At 37.3% G+C, this 16,556-nt stretch overlaps 1 protein-coding gene across 2 annotated transcripts in view; it reads left to right on the top strand.

Annotated features, from left to right (window-relative positions):
- LOC129646351 (uncharacterized) overlaps positions 1–16,556 on the top strand; it is a 572,274-nt gene that overhangs the window by 175,756 nt on the left and 379,962 nt on the right. The window contains exon 3 of one of the 2 annotated variants that reach the window (XM_055572369.1): positions 5,955–6,006. The exons of the other annotated variant lie outside the window; for it this stretch is intronic. Coding sequence (XP_055428344.1) covers positions 5,955–6,006 — 52 coding nt within the window. The remainder of the gene's footprint in view (positions 1–5,954; positions 6,007–16,556) is intronic. 2 annotated transcript variants of the gene reach the window in all.

Raw genomic sequence — 16,556 nt, 5'->3', positions numbered from 1 at the left:
GGTAGGCTGCAGTCCATGGGGTCGCAAAGAGTCAGACACGACTGAATGACTTCACTTTCACTTTTCACTTTCATGTGTTGGAGAAGGCAATGGCAACCCACTCCAATGTTCTTGCCTGGAGAATCCCGGGGACGGCAGAGTCTGGTGGGTTGCACAGAGTCGGACACGACTGAAGTGACTTAGCAGCAGCAGCAGCAGCAGAATTATATTCAACTGTATGTGACATAAAACCGAGAAATTGTGGTTTAAAGAAGACAGAAGTTGATTTCTCTATCACTTGAAAGAGGTAGGTTTCCAGGGCTGGTATGGTGACATCATGGTGGCACCCAATCACCAAATTTCCTTCTCAGCTATTTTGAGAATTTTTATGTCAAGTCATGATCCAAAATGGTTGTTGGAGCCTTAGTTGTCATTTTTGCATTCTAAACCAGTAGCAGGAAAAAGGGTTCATAAAAACATCTCTCCATTCTTTTCAGGGATACAGACTAACTTTCATTTCTATCTCTTTAGCCAAATTTAGTTGTATGGTACCGCTCAATGCTAGAGATACTGAGACATGTAACATTCTAGCTTGTTCAGATTAAACATAAGGAGAGAATGGATGTAGGAAATCAATTTGCATGCTTTTAAAAAATTTATTAGCTTATTTTAATTGGAGGATAATTATTTTACCATACTGTGATGGTTTTTGCCATACATCAACATGAATCTGTCACAGGTATACCTGTGTACCCCCTTCATGAACCCCCCTCCCACCTCCCTCCTCACCCTATCCCTCTGGGTTGTCCCAGACACTGGCTTTGGGTGCCCTGCTTCATGCATCAAACTTGGACTGGTCATCTGTTTTACCTATGGGACTATACATGTTTCAATGCTATTCTTGTCTTTTTCCACTTAGTCCAAAAGTCTGTTCTTTACATCTGTGTCTCCTTTGCTGCCCTGCATGGTAGGATCATTGTTACTGTCTTTCTAAATTCCATATATATGTGTTAATATACAGTATTTGTCTTTCTCTTTCTGACTTACTTTCCTCTGTATAATAGGCTCCAGCTTCATCGACCTCATTAGGACTGACTCAAATGTGTTCTTTTTATAGCTGAGTAATGTTCCATTGTGTATATGTACCATGACTTCCTTATCCATTTGTCTGCCAGTGGACTTCTAGGTTGCTTCCATGTCCTAGCTATTGTAAATGGTGCTGCAGTGAATACAGGTACGTGTGTCTCTTTCAGTTCTGATTTCCTCAGAGTATATGCCCAGAAGTGGGATTGCTGGGTCATATGGCAATTCTATTCCCAGTTTTTTAAGGAATCTTCATACTGGTTGTAACAGTTTGCATGCCCACCAACAGTGTAAGAGGGTTCCCTTTTTTCCACACCCTTTCCAGCATTTATAGTTTGTAGACTTTTTGATGATGGCCATTCTGACTGATGTGAGATGATACTTCATTGTGGTTTTGATTTGCATTTCTCTTAAAATGAATGATATTGAGCATCTTTTCATGTGTTTATTAGCCATCTGTATGTCTTCTTTTGTTTAGTTCTTTGGCCCATTTTTTGATTGGATTGTTCATTTTTCTGGTATTAAGCTGCATGATCTGGTTGTATATTTTGGAGATTAATTATTTGTGAGTTGTTTCATTTGCTATTATTTTCTGCCATTTTGAATGCTGTCTTTTCACCTTGTTTATAGTTTACTGTGCCATTCTAGGAATGGCACTTGAACACCAAATTTTAGAAATTTTAAGTTCTTCTCTTTCTTGCATGCTGAAAGACCACTTTGAATTAATTAAATTGAAGCAATGAAACCATGTCTACGATAATTATAATACAACTTATATTTTCAGTATTCAGTCACCAATAATACTTTTAAACTTAAAAGAATTGTGCAAAAATTTTTAAGTTTAATTAGGTCCCATTTGTTTATTTTTATTTCCATTACTCTGGGAGTAGGTCATAGAGGGTTCTTGCTGTGATTTATGTCAGAGAGTCTTCTGCCTATGTTTTCCTCTAAGAGTTTTATAGTTTCTGGTCTTACATTTAGGTCTTTAATCCATTTTGAGTTTATTTTTGTGTGTGGTGTTAGAAAGTGTTCTAGTTTAATTCTTTTTCAGGTGGTTGACCAGTTTTCCAGAACCACTTGTTGAAGAGATTCTTTTCTCCACTGTATATTTTTGCCTGCTTTATCAAGTATAAGTGTCCATAGGTGCATGGATTTATCTCTGGACTTTCTATTTTGTTCCATTGATCTATATTTCTCCTTGTCCTAGTACCATACTTTCTTGATGACTGTAGCTTTGTGCTTTGGCTATTTGAGGTCTTTTGTGTTTCCATACAAATTGTGAAATTATTTGTTCTAGTTCTGTGAAAATACTGTTCTTAACGATGGAGATTCAGATGGGGAAGTGAGAAATAGCCTGTGCACCAGGAGAGAAGGAGGGATTCAAAAGGAATAGTAGTTGAATTTGAGTGTAGAGATATAGAATGCTACTTTTTAAAAATACGTACATTTTATATTAAAAAATACTCATAGTTAAAAGTATTCAAATTTTCTTGGTTTTTCTTTAAAATAATTATCAGCCCAATCTCATTAGCAATGTTTCATCTATAAAATGTAAATAAGACTTACAACGTATACCAGAGAGTTTTCATAGTCACTGGGGCTTGAAGCGAGAAGTCATCAGTGCAGATGCTGCTTCCAGGTATGGATGGTCACCAACAGTGTATGCTACAGACACCTCGAGTTCTAAAAGGTGCATCCAAATAAGTCTGTCCCTGAGAGAGTTTATTTGATTTATACTCCTTTTGAAGATGACCAGGAGAGGAAGAGTTATTGGTGATTGAATACTGAAAGTATAAGTTGTATTATAATTATTATAAATACGATATAGTTTCACTGCTTCCATTTAATTAATTCAAAGTGGTCTTTCAGCATGCAGTAAAGGGAAGAATTTAAAATTTCTAAAATTAGCTGTTCAAGTGCCATTCCCAGAAGGGCATTACCAAGTATTTTCTTTTGAGCTTTAATTAGCGCTGTGGCTCTGAGATGGCAGGTAGAACATCACTGTGGAGAGACGTGCTTCTTTGAATCCACTTAAACGCAAGGTCGGAGAAGGCGATGGCACCCCACTCCAGTACTCTTGTCTGGAAAATCCCATGGATGGACGAGCCTGCTAGGCTGCGGTCCATGGGGCTGCTGAGAGTCGGACATGACTGAGCGACTTCACTTTCACTTTTCACTTGCATGCATTGGAGAAGGAAATGCAACCCACTCCAGTGTTCTTGCCTGGAGAATCCCAGGGACAGAGAGCCTGGTGGGCTGCCGTCTATGGGGTCACACAGAGTTGGACACGACTGACGCGACTTAGCAGCTGCAGCAGCAGCAAACGCAAGGTGGATGCTTAAACACAAAGTGGATTGCCATTATAAATTTCAGAATTTCATCTCTTCATTTCCTCTTCTTTTCCCGAATACTCAAAGGGACTGTGAAAAATATATATTGAGATTATAGATTTGGTTGTGAATGACATCAAATAGTGGTTTTTGTTGGCTTGTTTCTGCTTTAGCTCTCTCCCTCTCCCTGCCTTTCCCTCTCTCCCTCCCGTATCTCTTTCCAATAAGATAGACATTACAGATACAGCTAAACTCATTTCCCATGACATATTTCCCTTCTCTCACTCTCCTGAAGTTTACTATTCCAGAAAAAAATAATGGTACTTTGTGTATTTACATAAATAATGAAATCATAAACCTATCTTTTCCAATAAACATATCCTTGGTTTATTTTTACTTATTATGCTTTGATGGAGAAGGCAATGGCACCCCACTCCAGTACTCTTGCCTGGAAAACCCCATGGACAGAGGAGCCTGGTAGGCTGCAGTTCATGGGGTCGCTAAGAGTCAGACACGACTGAGCGACTTCACTTTCACTTTTCACTTTCATGCGTTGGAGAAGGAAATGGCAACCCACTCCAGTGTTCTTGCCTGGAGAATCCCATGGATGGGGGAGCCTGGTGGGCTGCCATCTATGGGGACACACAGAGTCGGACACGACTGAAGCGACTTAGAGCAGCAGCATCATGCTTTGGAAATGCAACTATGTTGATTCATGTAGATCTAGCAAGATTATTTGATTTAGTAGTTGCCCTTTTCAAAAAGAAAAGTGTTTTTGTATTCATCTTTTTATTGAAACTAGTATATGTAAAATGTGGTCCTTGTTATAAATTCTTATGCATCTTTTCCAGTATCCTTTATTTAGCCAGTCTCCTGTTTAGTATTAGATAGATTGTATAATTACAAATCTGGTACTTTCACAGTAATAGATTTTGACAGCTTTTTAAGTAACATGATTTTGTGTAATTAGAATGTTTTCCAGTCTGTAAGTTAGTCAGAAACCTCACCACTTTCTTGTATAACGTTTTTGATTTTTGATCAGTGACAGTTTCCTCTTGTTTATGTACATAGTCCATTATTTCATGAATACTTTCCACTATTTACAGTCAAAGCCTAGTTTATTGATCCAATATAGTGTACTGTGTTTTCATTCCAAATCATCTGTATTAATCACTTAAGTATATTTTAAAGGGATTTGATGTTGTACAGTTTGAATATACTATATAGGGCCTGTACATCTAGTTAAGATTATAATTCATTTTATTAGACAATAGTTAATTCAATAGATTTATCTGAACAAAAACATCTTGTTGATAACATACCAGCAGATACTGCACCCAAAAGTAAAATGCTATATAATCAAATTAGCAAATCAGGATAATTGTTAAGTAGTAAAAAGGAGATCAGCCCTGGGATTTCTTTGGAAGTGATGATGCTAAAGCTGAGACTCCAGTACTTTGGCCACCTCATGCGAAGAGTTGACTCATTGGAAAAGACTGATGATGGGAAGGATTGGGGGCAGGAGGAGAAGGGGACGACAGAGGATGAGATGGCTGGATGGCATCACTGACTCAATGGACATGAGTCTGAGTCAACTCCGGGAGTTGGTGATGGACAGGGAGGCCTGGCGTGCTGCGATTCATGGGGTCACAAAGAGTCGGACACGACTGAGCGACTGAACTGACTGAATTTAACATCTAGTAATATAACCAACGGAGAAGGCAACGGCAACCCACTCCAGTACTCTTGCCTGGAAAATCCCATGGACGGAGGAGCCTGGAGGGCTGCAGTCCATGGGGTCGCTGAGGGTCGGACACGAATGAGCGACTTCACTTTCACTTTTCACTTTCATGCATTGGAGAAGGAAATGGCAACCCACTCTGGAGTTCTTGCCTGGAGAATCCCAGGGACGGGGGAGCCTGGTGGGCTGCCGTCTATGGGGTCGCACAGAGTCGGACACCACTGAAGTGACTTAGCAGTAGCAATATAACCAACTAGCTCAAAATAGTCTCAAAAATGTAAACTGAAATTGAAATATCTATCTATATATATATATATATTTTTTAACCTAAATGTTAAGTAACAAGTAAACAAATTAATATAAATTCTGGTTTAAAAGATAAGAACTCTGGAGGTACTGAATCTCAATATTTTCCATGAAATATTGATTAAAAACATTTATTAAACTCCTGGTGAATATGTATGCAGCACTTAATTATGTTTAGTGGGGAAAAAACATATTCTAGCCCACAAGGAATTTATGATTAACCATGAACATAAAATTAACTAAGGAAATACTTGAGAAGTAACAGTGATACAGTGAAAATTCTTAAATTATGTTATGCTGAATTATTGGTATAAGTTCTTTCACCTAAAAGAATTTCTAGTTAAATGAAGTATTGAAATGGCAATTATGTTTAATCATTTAGATGAAAACCATATGTAAAGGAGGGCGTGTACTCTGTGCAATTTTACTTCCAGTTATTATATTTGCTATAATGAAATAACTTTTCTGTTTGCTTTTGTGCTGTCAGTGCATCTACTTTTGTTTTCCCACTACAGAGTGCTGAGGAGAATATGCCTAGTATGTGTTCCCCACACTGTTCTGCACAAGGTAAAAATGTTTAAAAATGTTAAATGGAACAGTCGAGATTTTTAGAGAGAATGGTCTATGGTTTAAAAAGTTTGGGAGACAATATATTAAGTAAAAGTAGCTATACTTGTTTTAGAATCACTTTCCACCCATAAAATGTTAAAACTTTGAAGATGAACTTTTGGTTTGCAACATTTCACTAACTTTATTAGATCATAAAACTCATGCCTTCATCTTCAATATGCTGCTGCTGCTACTGCTAAGTCGCTTCAGTTGTGTCCGACTCTGGGCGACCCCATAGGCAGCCCACCAGGCTCCCCCGTCGCTGGGATTCTCCAGGCAAGAACACTGGAGTGGGTTGCCATTTCCTTCTCCAATTCATGAAAGTGAAAAGTGAAATGAAGTCGCTCAGTCGTGTCCGACTCTTCGCGACCCCATGGACTGCAGCCTACCAGGCTCCTCCGTCCATGGGATTTTCCAGGCAAGAGTACTGGAGTGGGTGCCATTGCCTTCTCCGCTTTAATATGGTAGTGTTCCTCAAACACAATTTTGGAAATACCGGAACTATATATTGTCCTCCACTTATACACAGGTGATTACCTTACCACTTTGACTCCTATATTTATATACATTTTTATATTAAAAATAAAAATAATTTAAAAATTTTAAATGATTCAGATTATTTTAGGTTCTTTAGATTTTCATATAAATATTCAAATCAGTCTGTCAATTTGTGCAAAAACTCCTGGTGGTATTTTGATTGGTAATACAATGAATCTGTAAATCAGTTTAGGGAGAATAGACATCTTAATAATATTAAATCTTTCAATCTATGAACATAGAATAGGTATCGATTAAATTGCCTTTAATTTCTCACAGTAATGTTTTGTGCTCTTTAGGTCTTAGTCATCTTTTGTTAAATGTATTCCTGTAAATGTTATGTTTTATGATAATATTATAGTGTCATTAAATTTTTAATTGCCTTGTATAAATAAATGCAATAAATTATTTTTTTGGCTTCATATCCTGTAATCATGTTAATTTTACTTAATAAGTCTAGATTTTTATTATTTTGGTAGAGTCCTTAAGACTTTCTATGTAAGCAAGTATGTGGGTATAAACAGATTTATTCTTTCCCAAAATTGTTGCTGTATTTCACTGTCAAAACTCATTACAGTACAATATCTGTAAAAAGTTGGAGTGGACAGTTTTGCATAGTTCCTGGTCTTACAGAGTAATCATTCAATATTTCACCATAAAGATTTAGGTATTTTTTTGGTTTGTTTTTTGTTTTTAGATACCCTCTATCAAATTAAGGACATTCTTTTATTTTGCAAGTGAGCTGAGAACTTTTTTAGTGCATGGATATTGAATTTTGTCAAAGGCTTTCTCTGTACCTATTAAGCTGATTATGAATTTTATCCTTTGTTCTATTAAGGGGCAAATTAAATTATTGATTTTTACTTATTATACTAATTTTGCATCCCTGCAATAATTCCCAGTTGATCACAATGTGTTTTTCTTTTATATATATTTGTGTCTGATTTTCTGATATTTTGCTTCTATGTTTATAAGGGCTGTTGTTACATAATTTTTTGGTAATGTTTTGATCAGAATTTATATCAGGATTGTGCTGGTATCACACAGTAAGTTGGTAAGTTTCTTGCTCTTGTCTGTTTTTTCAAGGGGGGTTAAATGATTGATAGTATTTTTTTTTTCCTTAAATGTCTGACAAATTTGCCAAAGCAAGTATTTGCCTTCAGAGCTTTCATTTAGGTTGTATTTTTAATTATGAGTTTGATTACTTGTACAGGTAGAATACTACTTTGGGTTATCTCTTTTATTCTTCACTAGTTTTAATAGCTTATTTTTCAAAGAATCGTCCTTTTCATTTAACTTTCAAGTGTATCCACATAATACTATTTATAATATTCTCATTTAATGATTTTAGATTCTATAGTAATATCACATTCTGTTTTCCTAGTATTGGCTTTTTGTGTTATTTTTGTATTTCTTTATCTGCCTTCCTATATGCTTGATTGATTTTATTAATCTTCCCAGAGAACCAGATTTTGACTTAATTAATTCTAATATTTGCTTTGTTTTCATTGATTTCTTCTTTTCTACTTGTTATTTTTTAAATTCCTACTGACTGATTTTAATTCATTTTTAATCTAGCTTCTTAATTTATAAATCTTGATAATTTATTATAAATCTTTTTTCCTTTAAAATATAGATATCTAAAGTAAAAAATTTCCTTAAGTTCTACTTCAGTTACAAATCACACAGTTTTCTGTTTGCATTTTCATTATCATTTTCTACAGAATATTTTGTTTTCCATGAACTTTTTTTTTAATCAATTACTTTATTGTTTTTAAATCAGTGACTAAGGTCAAGTATCATCACCTCACTGGCAGAAAATGACTATTTCTGCTATGAAAATAGAAGTGTTTTGTATGTTTTGTGTGTGTGTGTGTTTGATTTACCAAAAGACTGGATAATTAAAAGATATCAATAGGAATTTGAAACTACTGGCCTGGTTTGGGGATAAAGGGGGGTAGAATATTAAGGGGTATAGAAATAAGGCTCTATAAAAGAAATTTTATTGATATGTGGAATTCTATCATTAGTCATGATTTAATATCCTAACAAAGCCACTCTGGAGCCACTCTTGATGTGTTACTGTTGAGCAGAAGCCCATGTATAGTGTCCATTCCTGCCCTTATTCCTGCTCTACTTACGGGCCTGTCATAGGGCTGTCACACAGTATCAGCAATAGGGGGCTGAGGAAGAAAAGAGGCTGGCTCCTCTACTGTCCTATTGTCCATTTAGTGTCTATTGTTTAATAGTGTTCTATTGCTTTTATTCCTCAGTGTATCTAATGCAAATATTAATCTTTGTTTAAAATATGATGCCTATCCAAATATCTTAATACCATTTATTAAAGTTTATATTTTCAACATAAATATGAAGTACAATCTTGATTATATTATAGGTTTCTAAATGTAGTTTTTGTCATTTTTTAATTTGTCTTTTCCAATAGCCTGTCTACACAATGCCATTTTTAAATTTTAAAACGTTTAAGTTCCCTATCATTACAGACTAAGTAGCTTTAAGCATCAATGTACAAGTTTTAAAGCACACATTAATACAACACCAGTAACAACAATTTTACATTTGTTTCATCATGTATCACCTCCACTGTATAATCTTAAGGGATTTGATTTAAGTCATACCTGAATGATCTAGCGTTTTCCCCTACTTTCTTCAATTTAAGCCTAACTTTTGCAATAAAGAGCTCATGGTCTGAGCCACAGTCAGCTCTAGGTCTTGTTTTTGCTGACTGTATAGAGCTTCTCCATCTTCAGCTGTAAAAAACATAATCAATCTGATTTGGTATTGACTATCTGGTGATGTCCATGTGTAAAGACATCTCTCGTGTTATTGGAAGAGGTTGTTTGCTTTGACCAGTGTGTTCTCTTGGCAAAACTCTGTTATCTTTGCCCTATTTCATTTTGTACTCCAAGGCCAAACTTGGCTGTTACTCCAGGTATCTCTTGACTTCCTATTTTTGCATTCCAATTCCCTGTGATGAAACAGACATCTTTTTTGTGTTAGTTCTAGAAAGACTTGTAAGTCTTCATAGCACTGTTCAACTTCAGCTTCTTTGGCAATACTGGTTGGGGCATAGACTTGGATTACTGTGATATTGAGTGGTTTGCCTTGGAAATGAACTGAGATCATTCTGTCATGTTTAAGATTGTACCAAAGCACTGTATTTTAGACTCTTTTGTTAACTATGAGGACTACTCCATTCCTTCTAAGGGATTCTTGCCCACAGTGGTAGATATAATGGTCATCTGAGTTAAAGTTGCCCATTCCCATCCATTTTAGTTCACTAAAATGTTGATGTTCACTCTTACCCTCTCCTTTTTTACCATGTTCAATTTGCCTTGACTCATGGACCTAACATTCCAGATTCCTATGCAATATTGTTCTTTACAGCATCGGACTTTACATTCACCTCCAGACACATCCTTAACTGAGCATCATTTCTGCTTTGGCCCAGCTGGTTCATTCTTTCTGGAGGTACTTGTCCTCTCTTCCCCAGTAGCATATTGGACACCTATTGACCTGGGGGCTTATCTTCTGTTGTCATATATTTTTACCTTTTCAACTGTTCATGGGTTTTTTGATGCAAGGATACTAAAGTGGTTTGCCATTTCTTTCTCCAATGGACCACGTTTTATCAATGGTAGACAGAGTGCCTGAAGAACTATGGAAAGAGAGTCATAATATTGCACAGAAGGCGGTAACCAGAAGCATCCAGAAGAAAAAGAAATACAAAAAGGCAAAATGGTTGTCTGAGGAGGCCTTACATATATAGCTGAGAAAAGAAGCAAAAGGCAAAGAGAAAGAGAAAGATATACCCAACTGAATGCAGATTTCCAGAGAATAGGAAGGAGAGGTAAGGCAGCCTTCTTAAGTAAACAATGCAAAGAAATAGAGGAAAAGAATAGAATGTGAAAGACTAGATATCTCTTCAAGAAAGCTGGAGATACCAAGGGAGCATTTCATGCAAAGATGAGTATAATAAAGGACAGAAACAGCAAGGACTTAAGAGAAGCAGAAGTTAAGAATAGGTGGTAAGAATACACAGAAGAACTGTACAAAAAATGTCTTAATGACCCAGATAACCATGATGGTGTAGTCACTTATCTAGAGCCAGACATCCTGGAGTGTGAGTCAAGTGGGCCTCAGGAAGCATTACAACAAACAAAGCTAGAAGACACGATGGAACGCCAGCTGAACTATTTCAGTTCCAAAAAGATGCTGCTGCTAAAGTGCAGTAGTCAACATGCCAGAATGATCACAGGACTAGAAAAATTCAGTTTTCATTCCAGTTCCAAAGAAAGGCAATGCCAAAGAATGTTCAAACTACTGAACCATTGTACTCATTTCACTTGCTAGCAAAGAAATGCTCAAAATCTTTCAAGCTAGACATCAAAAGCCTATGAACTGAGAACTTCTAGATGTACAGGCTGGATTTAGAAAAGGCAGAGGAAGCAAAGATCCAATGGCCAGTATCCATTGGATCATAGAGAAAGTTAGGGATATCCAGAAAAATATCTACTTCTGCTTCATAGACTATGCTAAACCTTTGACTGTGTGGATCACAATGAACTCTGGAAAGTTTTTAAAGAGTTGGGAATACCAGTCCACTATACCTGCCTCCTGGGAAACTTGTGTGTAGGTCAATAAGCAACTGTTAGAACCAGACATGAAACAATGGACTGGCTTAAATTTAGGAAAAGGGTGTGTCAAGGCTGTGATTGTCACGCTCCATATTTAATTTATATGTAGAATACATCACGTGAAATGCCAGGTTGGATGAATCACAAGCTGGATTCAAGACTGCCAGGAGAAATATTAACAACTTCAGATATGCAAATGATACTACTCTAATGGCAGAAAGTGAAGAACTAAAAAGCCTCTTGATGAGGGAAAAAGAGGAAAGTGAAAAAGCTGGCTTAAAACTCAACATTCAAAAAATGAAGATCATGGCATCTGGTCCCATCACTTCATGGGAAATAGGTAGGGAGAAAATGGAAACAGTAGCAGATTTTATTTTCTTGGGCTTAAAAATCTGCAGATAGTGACTGCAGCCACAAAATTAAAAGACCCTTGCTCCTTAGAAGAAAGTTATAATCCGAGACAGTGTATTATAAAGCAGACATCACTTTGCTGCCAAAGATCTATATAGTCAAAGCTATGGTTTTTCCAGTAATCATGTATGGATGTGAGAGTTGGACCATAAAGAAGGCTGAGCACCAAAGAATTGATGCTTTTGTATCGTGGTGATGGAGAAGACTCTAGGGAGTCCCTTGGAGAGCAAGGAGATCAAACCAGTCAATCCTAAAGGAAGCCAACCCTGAATATTCATTGGAAGGACTGGTGCTGAAAGCTGAAGCTCTAATACTTTGGCCACCTGATGCAAAGAGCTGACTCCTTGAAAAAGACTTTGATGCTGGGAAAGACTGAGGGCAGGAGGAGAAGGATGAGATGTTTGGATGGTATCACTGACTCAATGGACCTGAGTTTAAGCAAACTCAGGGAGATAGTGAAGTACAGGGAAGCCTGGCATGCTGCAGTCCATGGGGTCACAAAGTGTTGGACTTGACTTAGCGACTGAGCAACATCACCATCTATAATTAAATCAGACTTTAAAATAATAGGTGCAGACTTTTTAATGAAAAAACAAGTAACAGTCCTGATAACTGGCTTTCTACTAGTTAACGATTTCTTTATAAAAAGAAGTTTTGTTACTAACATCTCATGTATATTCCCTCTGTGTTTTTTTTTTTTGTTGTTCTAATATATTTTTGTCAAGAAGTAAGTTAACAACTCCAAAATTAAAGCTAAGTTTTATTGCCTTAAGGCCCCTGATTCATCTAACTTCATCTGGCATCACTTTTTTCCTCCTGCAGTTAATAATTGAATATGATAAAATAGAAGGTAGAAATAAATTAGAATACTAATAGTTTCTTTTAATTCAAAAATATGCAAGGAAGGGATAAACAATTGATATTATTCAGAAACCTGGTTGTAAATGTGACAGATTGTTCATTACATGTTGAAAAACCTTTCCCTTTGTTGTTTCTACGAAGATCTGATTTTTCAACTGACAGAAATGCATTCTTTTTTCCATCCCAGAGATAAATCATCATCAGTCTAAACCTGTCAAAGTGATCTCAATCTCTTTGGTCTAGTGAGGAACACTGTTATATAAGCAGAGTGTTCTAGAAAGCTTCTGAGGTTTCCTCTTCATGAGAGGAGAAGTATACTTGCTAGTCCCATCTCTTTTCTTTCCTTCCTTCCTTGACCTAAGGTACGATGCCTGAAGTTGTGGTAGCCAACTTGCATCGTAAGGAAAAAGCCCCAGAGATCACAGCACAAAGAGCATTATCATCCCAGAGATAACATTATTGATCTAATGAGCTGATCACTATAGGAAACTAGCTTTAGGGGAAGAATCATTATGGAACTGAAAATGACTCCAAAGCACACAAGTGTGTTTCCTCCCATTTTTGTAGCCTACCTTATTTAAGCATATGATACTGACAAGTCTATTGCAAAAATATTGCAAATAGTAGATTCCGAAGTCTTCAGAAATTTGATGCCACCTCTTCTGTATGATTCTCTCAGAGCACAGAACACAGACCACCCTGTTGTCTTAGTATTTAAGCATGTGGGTTGGTCCTCTCTCATGGTCCCCAAGGATTCCTGCCATCTGGTATTTATGCATGTATGTATGCCTTTGAATGTGAACCAGGCTAAGTGACTTGCTTCTGTCAAGTAGGATGCAGTAGAAGTGATGGGTTGTCATTTCTGAGATCAGATTATAAGAAGATTGTGGCATGTATGTTGGGTGATCTCTCTGGCTCTCTTCCCCCCTATTCTGTGCTGTGAGCTGCTGTATAGGAAAATTACTCCCTGTGTGTTTCTTTTTTACTCTCACACTACTGCCTCCCTCATACCATTTCTGATACTAAATGAATGGGGAGTTTTCCTACACCAAGCAGTTCTCTGCAATACCAGCTGTGTGTCCTACAACTCAGTTCTGACCCTAAACCAGAGTTAGCGCAGACATTATAGGTTAAGGGCTAGTTCTACAAGACTGCACTCTACCCCAAATTTTTGAAATTGTTAGTCATTTAATCATGTCGACTCTTTGTGACCCCATGGACTATATATACCACCAGGCTCCTCTGTCCATGGGATTTTCCAGGCAAGAATACTGGAGTGGGTTGCCATTTCCTTCTCCAGGGAATCTTTCCAACCCAGGGATCAAACTGGGGTCTCTCGCATGGCAAGCAGACTCATTACCATCTGAGCCACACCCATTTCACATGCTAGTCTGAAGTACTAGATCCCCATGTTACACAAAACTTGTGTCTGCCTTGCCTGTGAATCAGAGGTTCTCATGATTCCTTCCTTGAATTTGATCATTTGCTATAACATTTCATAGAACCCAGGAAACACTTAAGTTTAGCACTTTACTATAAAAAGGGTATGATAAAGAATACACTGAGGAAACCAGAAGGGAAAGAGACACGTGTACCCCAATGTTCATCTCAGCACTGTTTATAATAGCCAGGACATGGAAGCAACCTAGATGTCCATCAGCAGATGAATGGATAAGAAAGCTATGGTACATATACACAATGGAGTATTACTCAGCCATTAAAAAGAATACATTTGAATCAGTTCTAATGAGATGGATGAAACTGGAGCCTATTATACAGAGTGAAGTAAGCCAGAAGGAAAAACACCAATACAGTATACTAACGCATATATATGAAATTTAGAAAGATGGTAACAATAACCCTGTGTACAAGACAGCAAAAGAGACACTGATGTATAGAACAGTCTTATGGACTCTGTGAGAGAGGGAGAGGGTGGGAAGATTTGGGAGAATGGCATTGAAACATAAAATATCATGTATGAAACGAGTTGCCAGTCCAGGTTCGATGCACGATACTGGATGCTTGGGGCTGGTGCACTGGGACGACCCAGAGGGATGGTATGGGGAGGGAGGAGGGAGGAGGGTTCAGGATGGGGAACACATGTATACCTGTGGTGGATTTATTTTGATATTTGGCAAAACTAATACAATTATGTAAAGTTTAAAAATAAAATAAAATTTAAAAAATTAAAAAAAAAAAAAGAATACAGATGATGTACAAAAGAGAAGAAATACATAGGGCAAGGTCTGAAAGGGTCCCTGGTACCAGAGCTTTGGGCCCTCTCTTGATACAAGAGTGTGTTCACCCACCCAGAAGCTCACAAACCTTATATTATGGGTGTTTTTATGGAAGCTTCATCATGTAGGCCTGATGGAGCATTAACTCCATTTTCAGCCCTTCTTTCCTCTCCAGAGAATGGGGACATGGGGCTGAAAGTCTCAAACGTCTAATCTTAGGTAGGTCTTTCTGGTTATCAGCTCCCACCTAGGAGCCTACCAAGTCATCTCATAAGAACAAAAGCCGTTTCTATCAGCCAGAAAATTCAAGGGATTTGGGAGTTTGGTGTCAGATGCTCCTATCACTAAAGTAATTACAGTTTTCTGTGCTGAGAACTGGGCTCAAACTCTAAATGTTAGAAAAAAATATTCTCCTGGCAATTCTATTTACAAGAGTTTTAGGAATCCTGTGTTAGGAACCAGGGGGAAGATATATATATATATATATTTCTTTATTTCACAGCTACCTTAAGGGATTCCCATATAGCCAGGAGTTTGTGTTTCTGGCCAGTGACCATTAAGGACCTGAGCCTGTCCTTACACTTACAAGGCTGAGCTTGAAAGCAGATCTCCCCCCAACAGAGCCTTAAAATAATTCTAATCCAGCCAGCACCTTGATTACAGACAGGGATTTTCTGCTTCACCTACAAAAGTAGGAAAAGCATGAAGAATGTTCCACAGCTGCTGCTCGTTAGTATCATCATTTAGCCTTCTTTTACTCTGTCTTTCTCATTTGGTATGTAGTGGTTATTCATTAGCACACATATGGATGATCTGTAGTCCCTAATTCCTTCTCATCTGTATTAATTTACCAGAGAAAATTCTGCTTTCACTAAACACAACTCTAAAGAAAGTAAAATGTTTTCTTCCTTTCAGCGATAATCTTTAAATAGTTGGTGATTATATTAAATATTATTACATTCACTCACCTTTCAAGAATTTTCTTTTTCCCATTGAGAGATGTACATTTAGCAATAACAAAAGCTAAATGCAGTACAATAAAATTATGTGGGAGGGATTTAAATTTCATAGTAAAATGGTAAGTTTATTGTGAAATGTTTACATTCCAGTCCTCATCTTAGAACATAATTGTGTTAGTTATTAAACTGTTGTTGTCAGCTATGAGTTCATCCTCCATATGGAGTATTTTGATGCTGTGGCTGGTCCTCTGCCAACCACCTTTCTTTGCCAGTTGGCTCCCCATTAGGTTCTGCCATAGGGACACTAGAGCAAGTGCAAAAAAACAGGAGAGGGGAGAAAGGAATTTCGTTTATCTGTTTGTTTGTTCTTGTTGGCATTGCTCCAGCCTTGGCCCTCTCTACCAGGTGCAGTAGCAATCACCTCTAGTTCCCAGGTTTTTCACTCCTCTTAGAAGTGGCCTTGACAGCAAAGTCAGCATCCCAGCTGGCCTTCCTCCCTCAGGGTCTGGGCCCAGCTACACAGGGGTCTTCTTTGAGGTTCCAGAGATTAATGTTAACCCTACAGCATCTCCCCCTCAAATTCTTTGGTTCTAGATCTGCAGGGTCATTCCTCTGAACTGCTAACTTGATAACCCTACTCTTCCTTTTGGTCCCTTAGCCTTAGTTAGGGCTCTTACCTACTTCTTACAGTTACTATTTCTTTCCATGTTAGCATTCTTGTTTTGTTTTGTTTTCTAATATCAGCCTAACTAATTTCCTCTATAAAATTCTCTTATTATTTTGTTTTGTTTAACAATAATTGTTTCTGTTTTCCTACCTTGACTACGACTTGTACACAGTACAATAGT

This window comes from Bubalus kerabau, chromosome 3 (assembly GCF_029407905.1).
Source record: "Bubalus kerabau isolate K-KA32 ecotype Philippines breed swamp buffalo chromosome 3, PCC_UOA_SB_1v2, whole genome shotgun sequence".
Taxonomy (NCBI): domain Eukaryota; kingdom Metazoa; phylum Chordata; class Mammalia; order Artiodactyla; family Bovidae; genus Bubalus; species Bubalus kerabau.
Note: the sequence above shows the minus strand (reverse complement) of the source record. Positions and strands in the feature narration are given on the sequence as shown.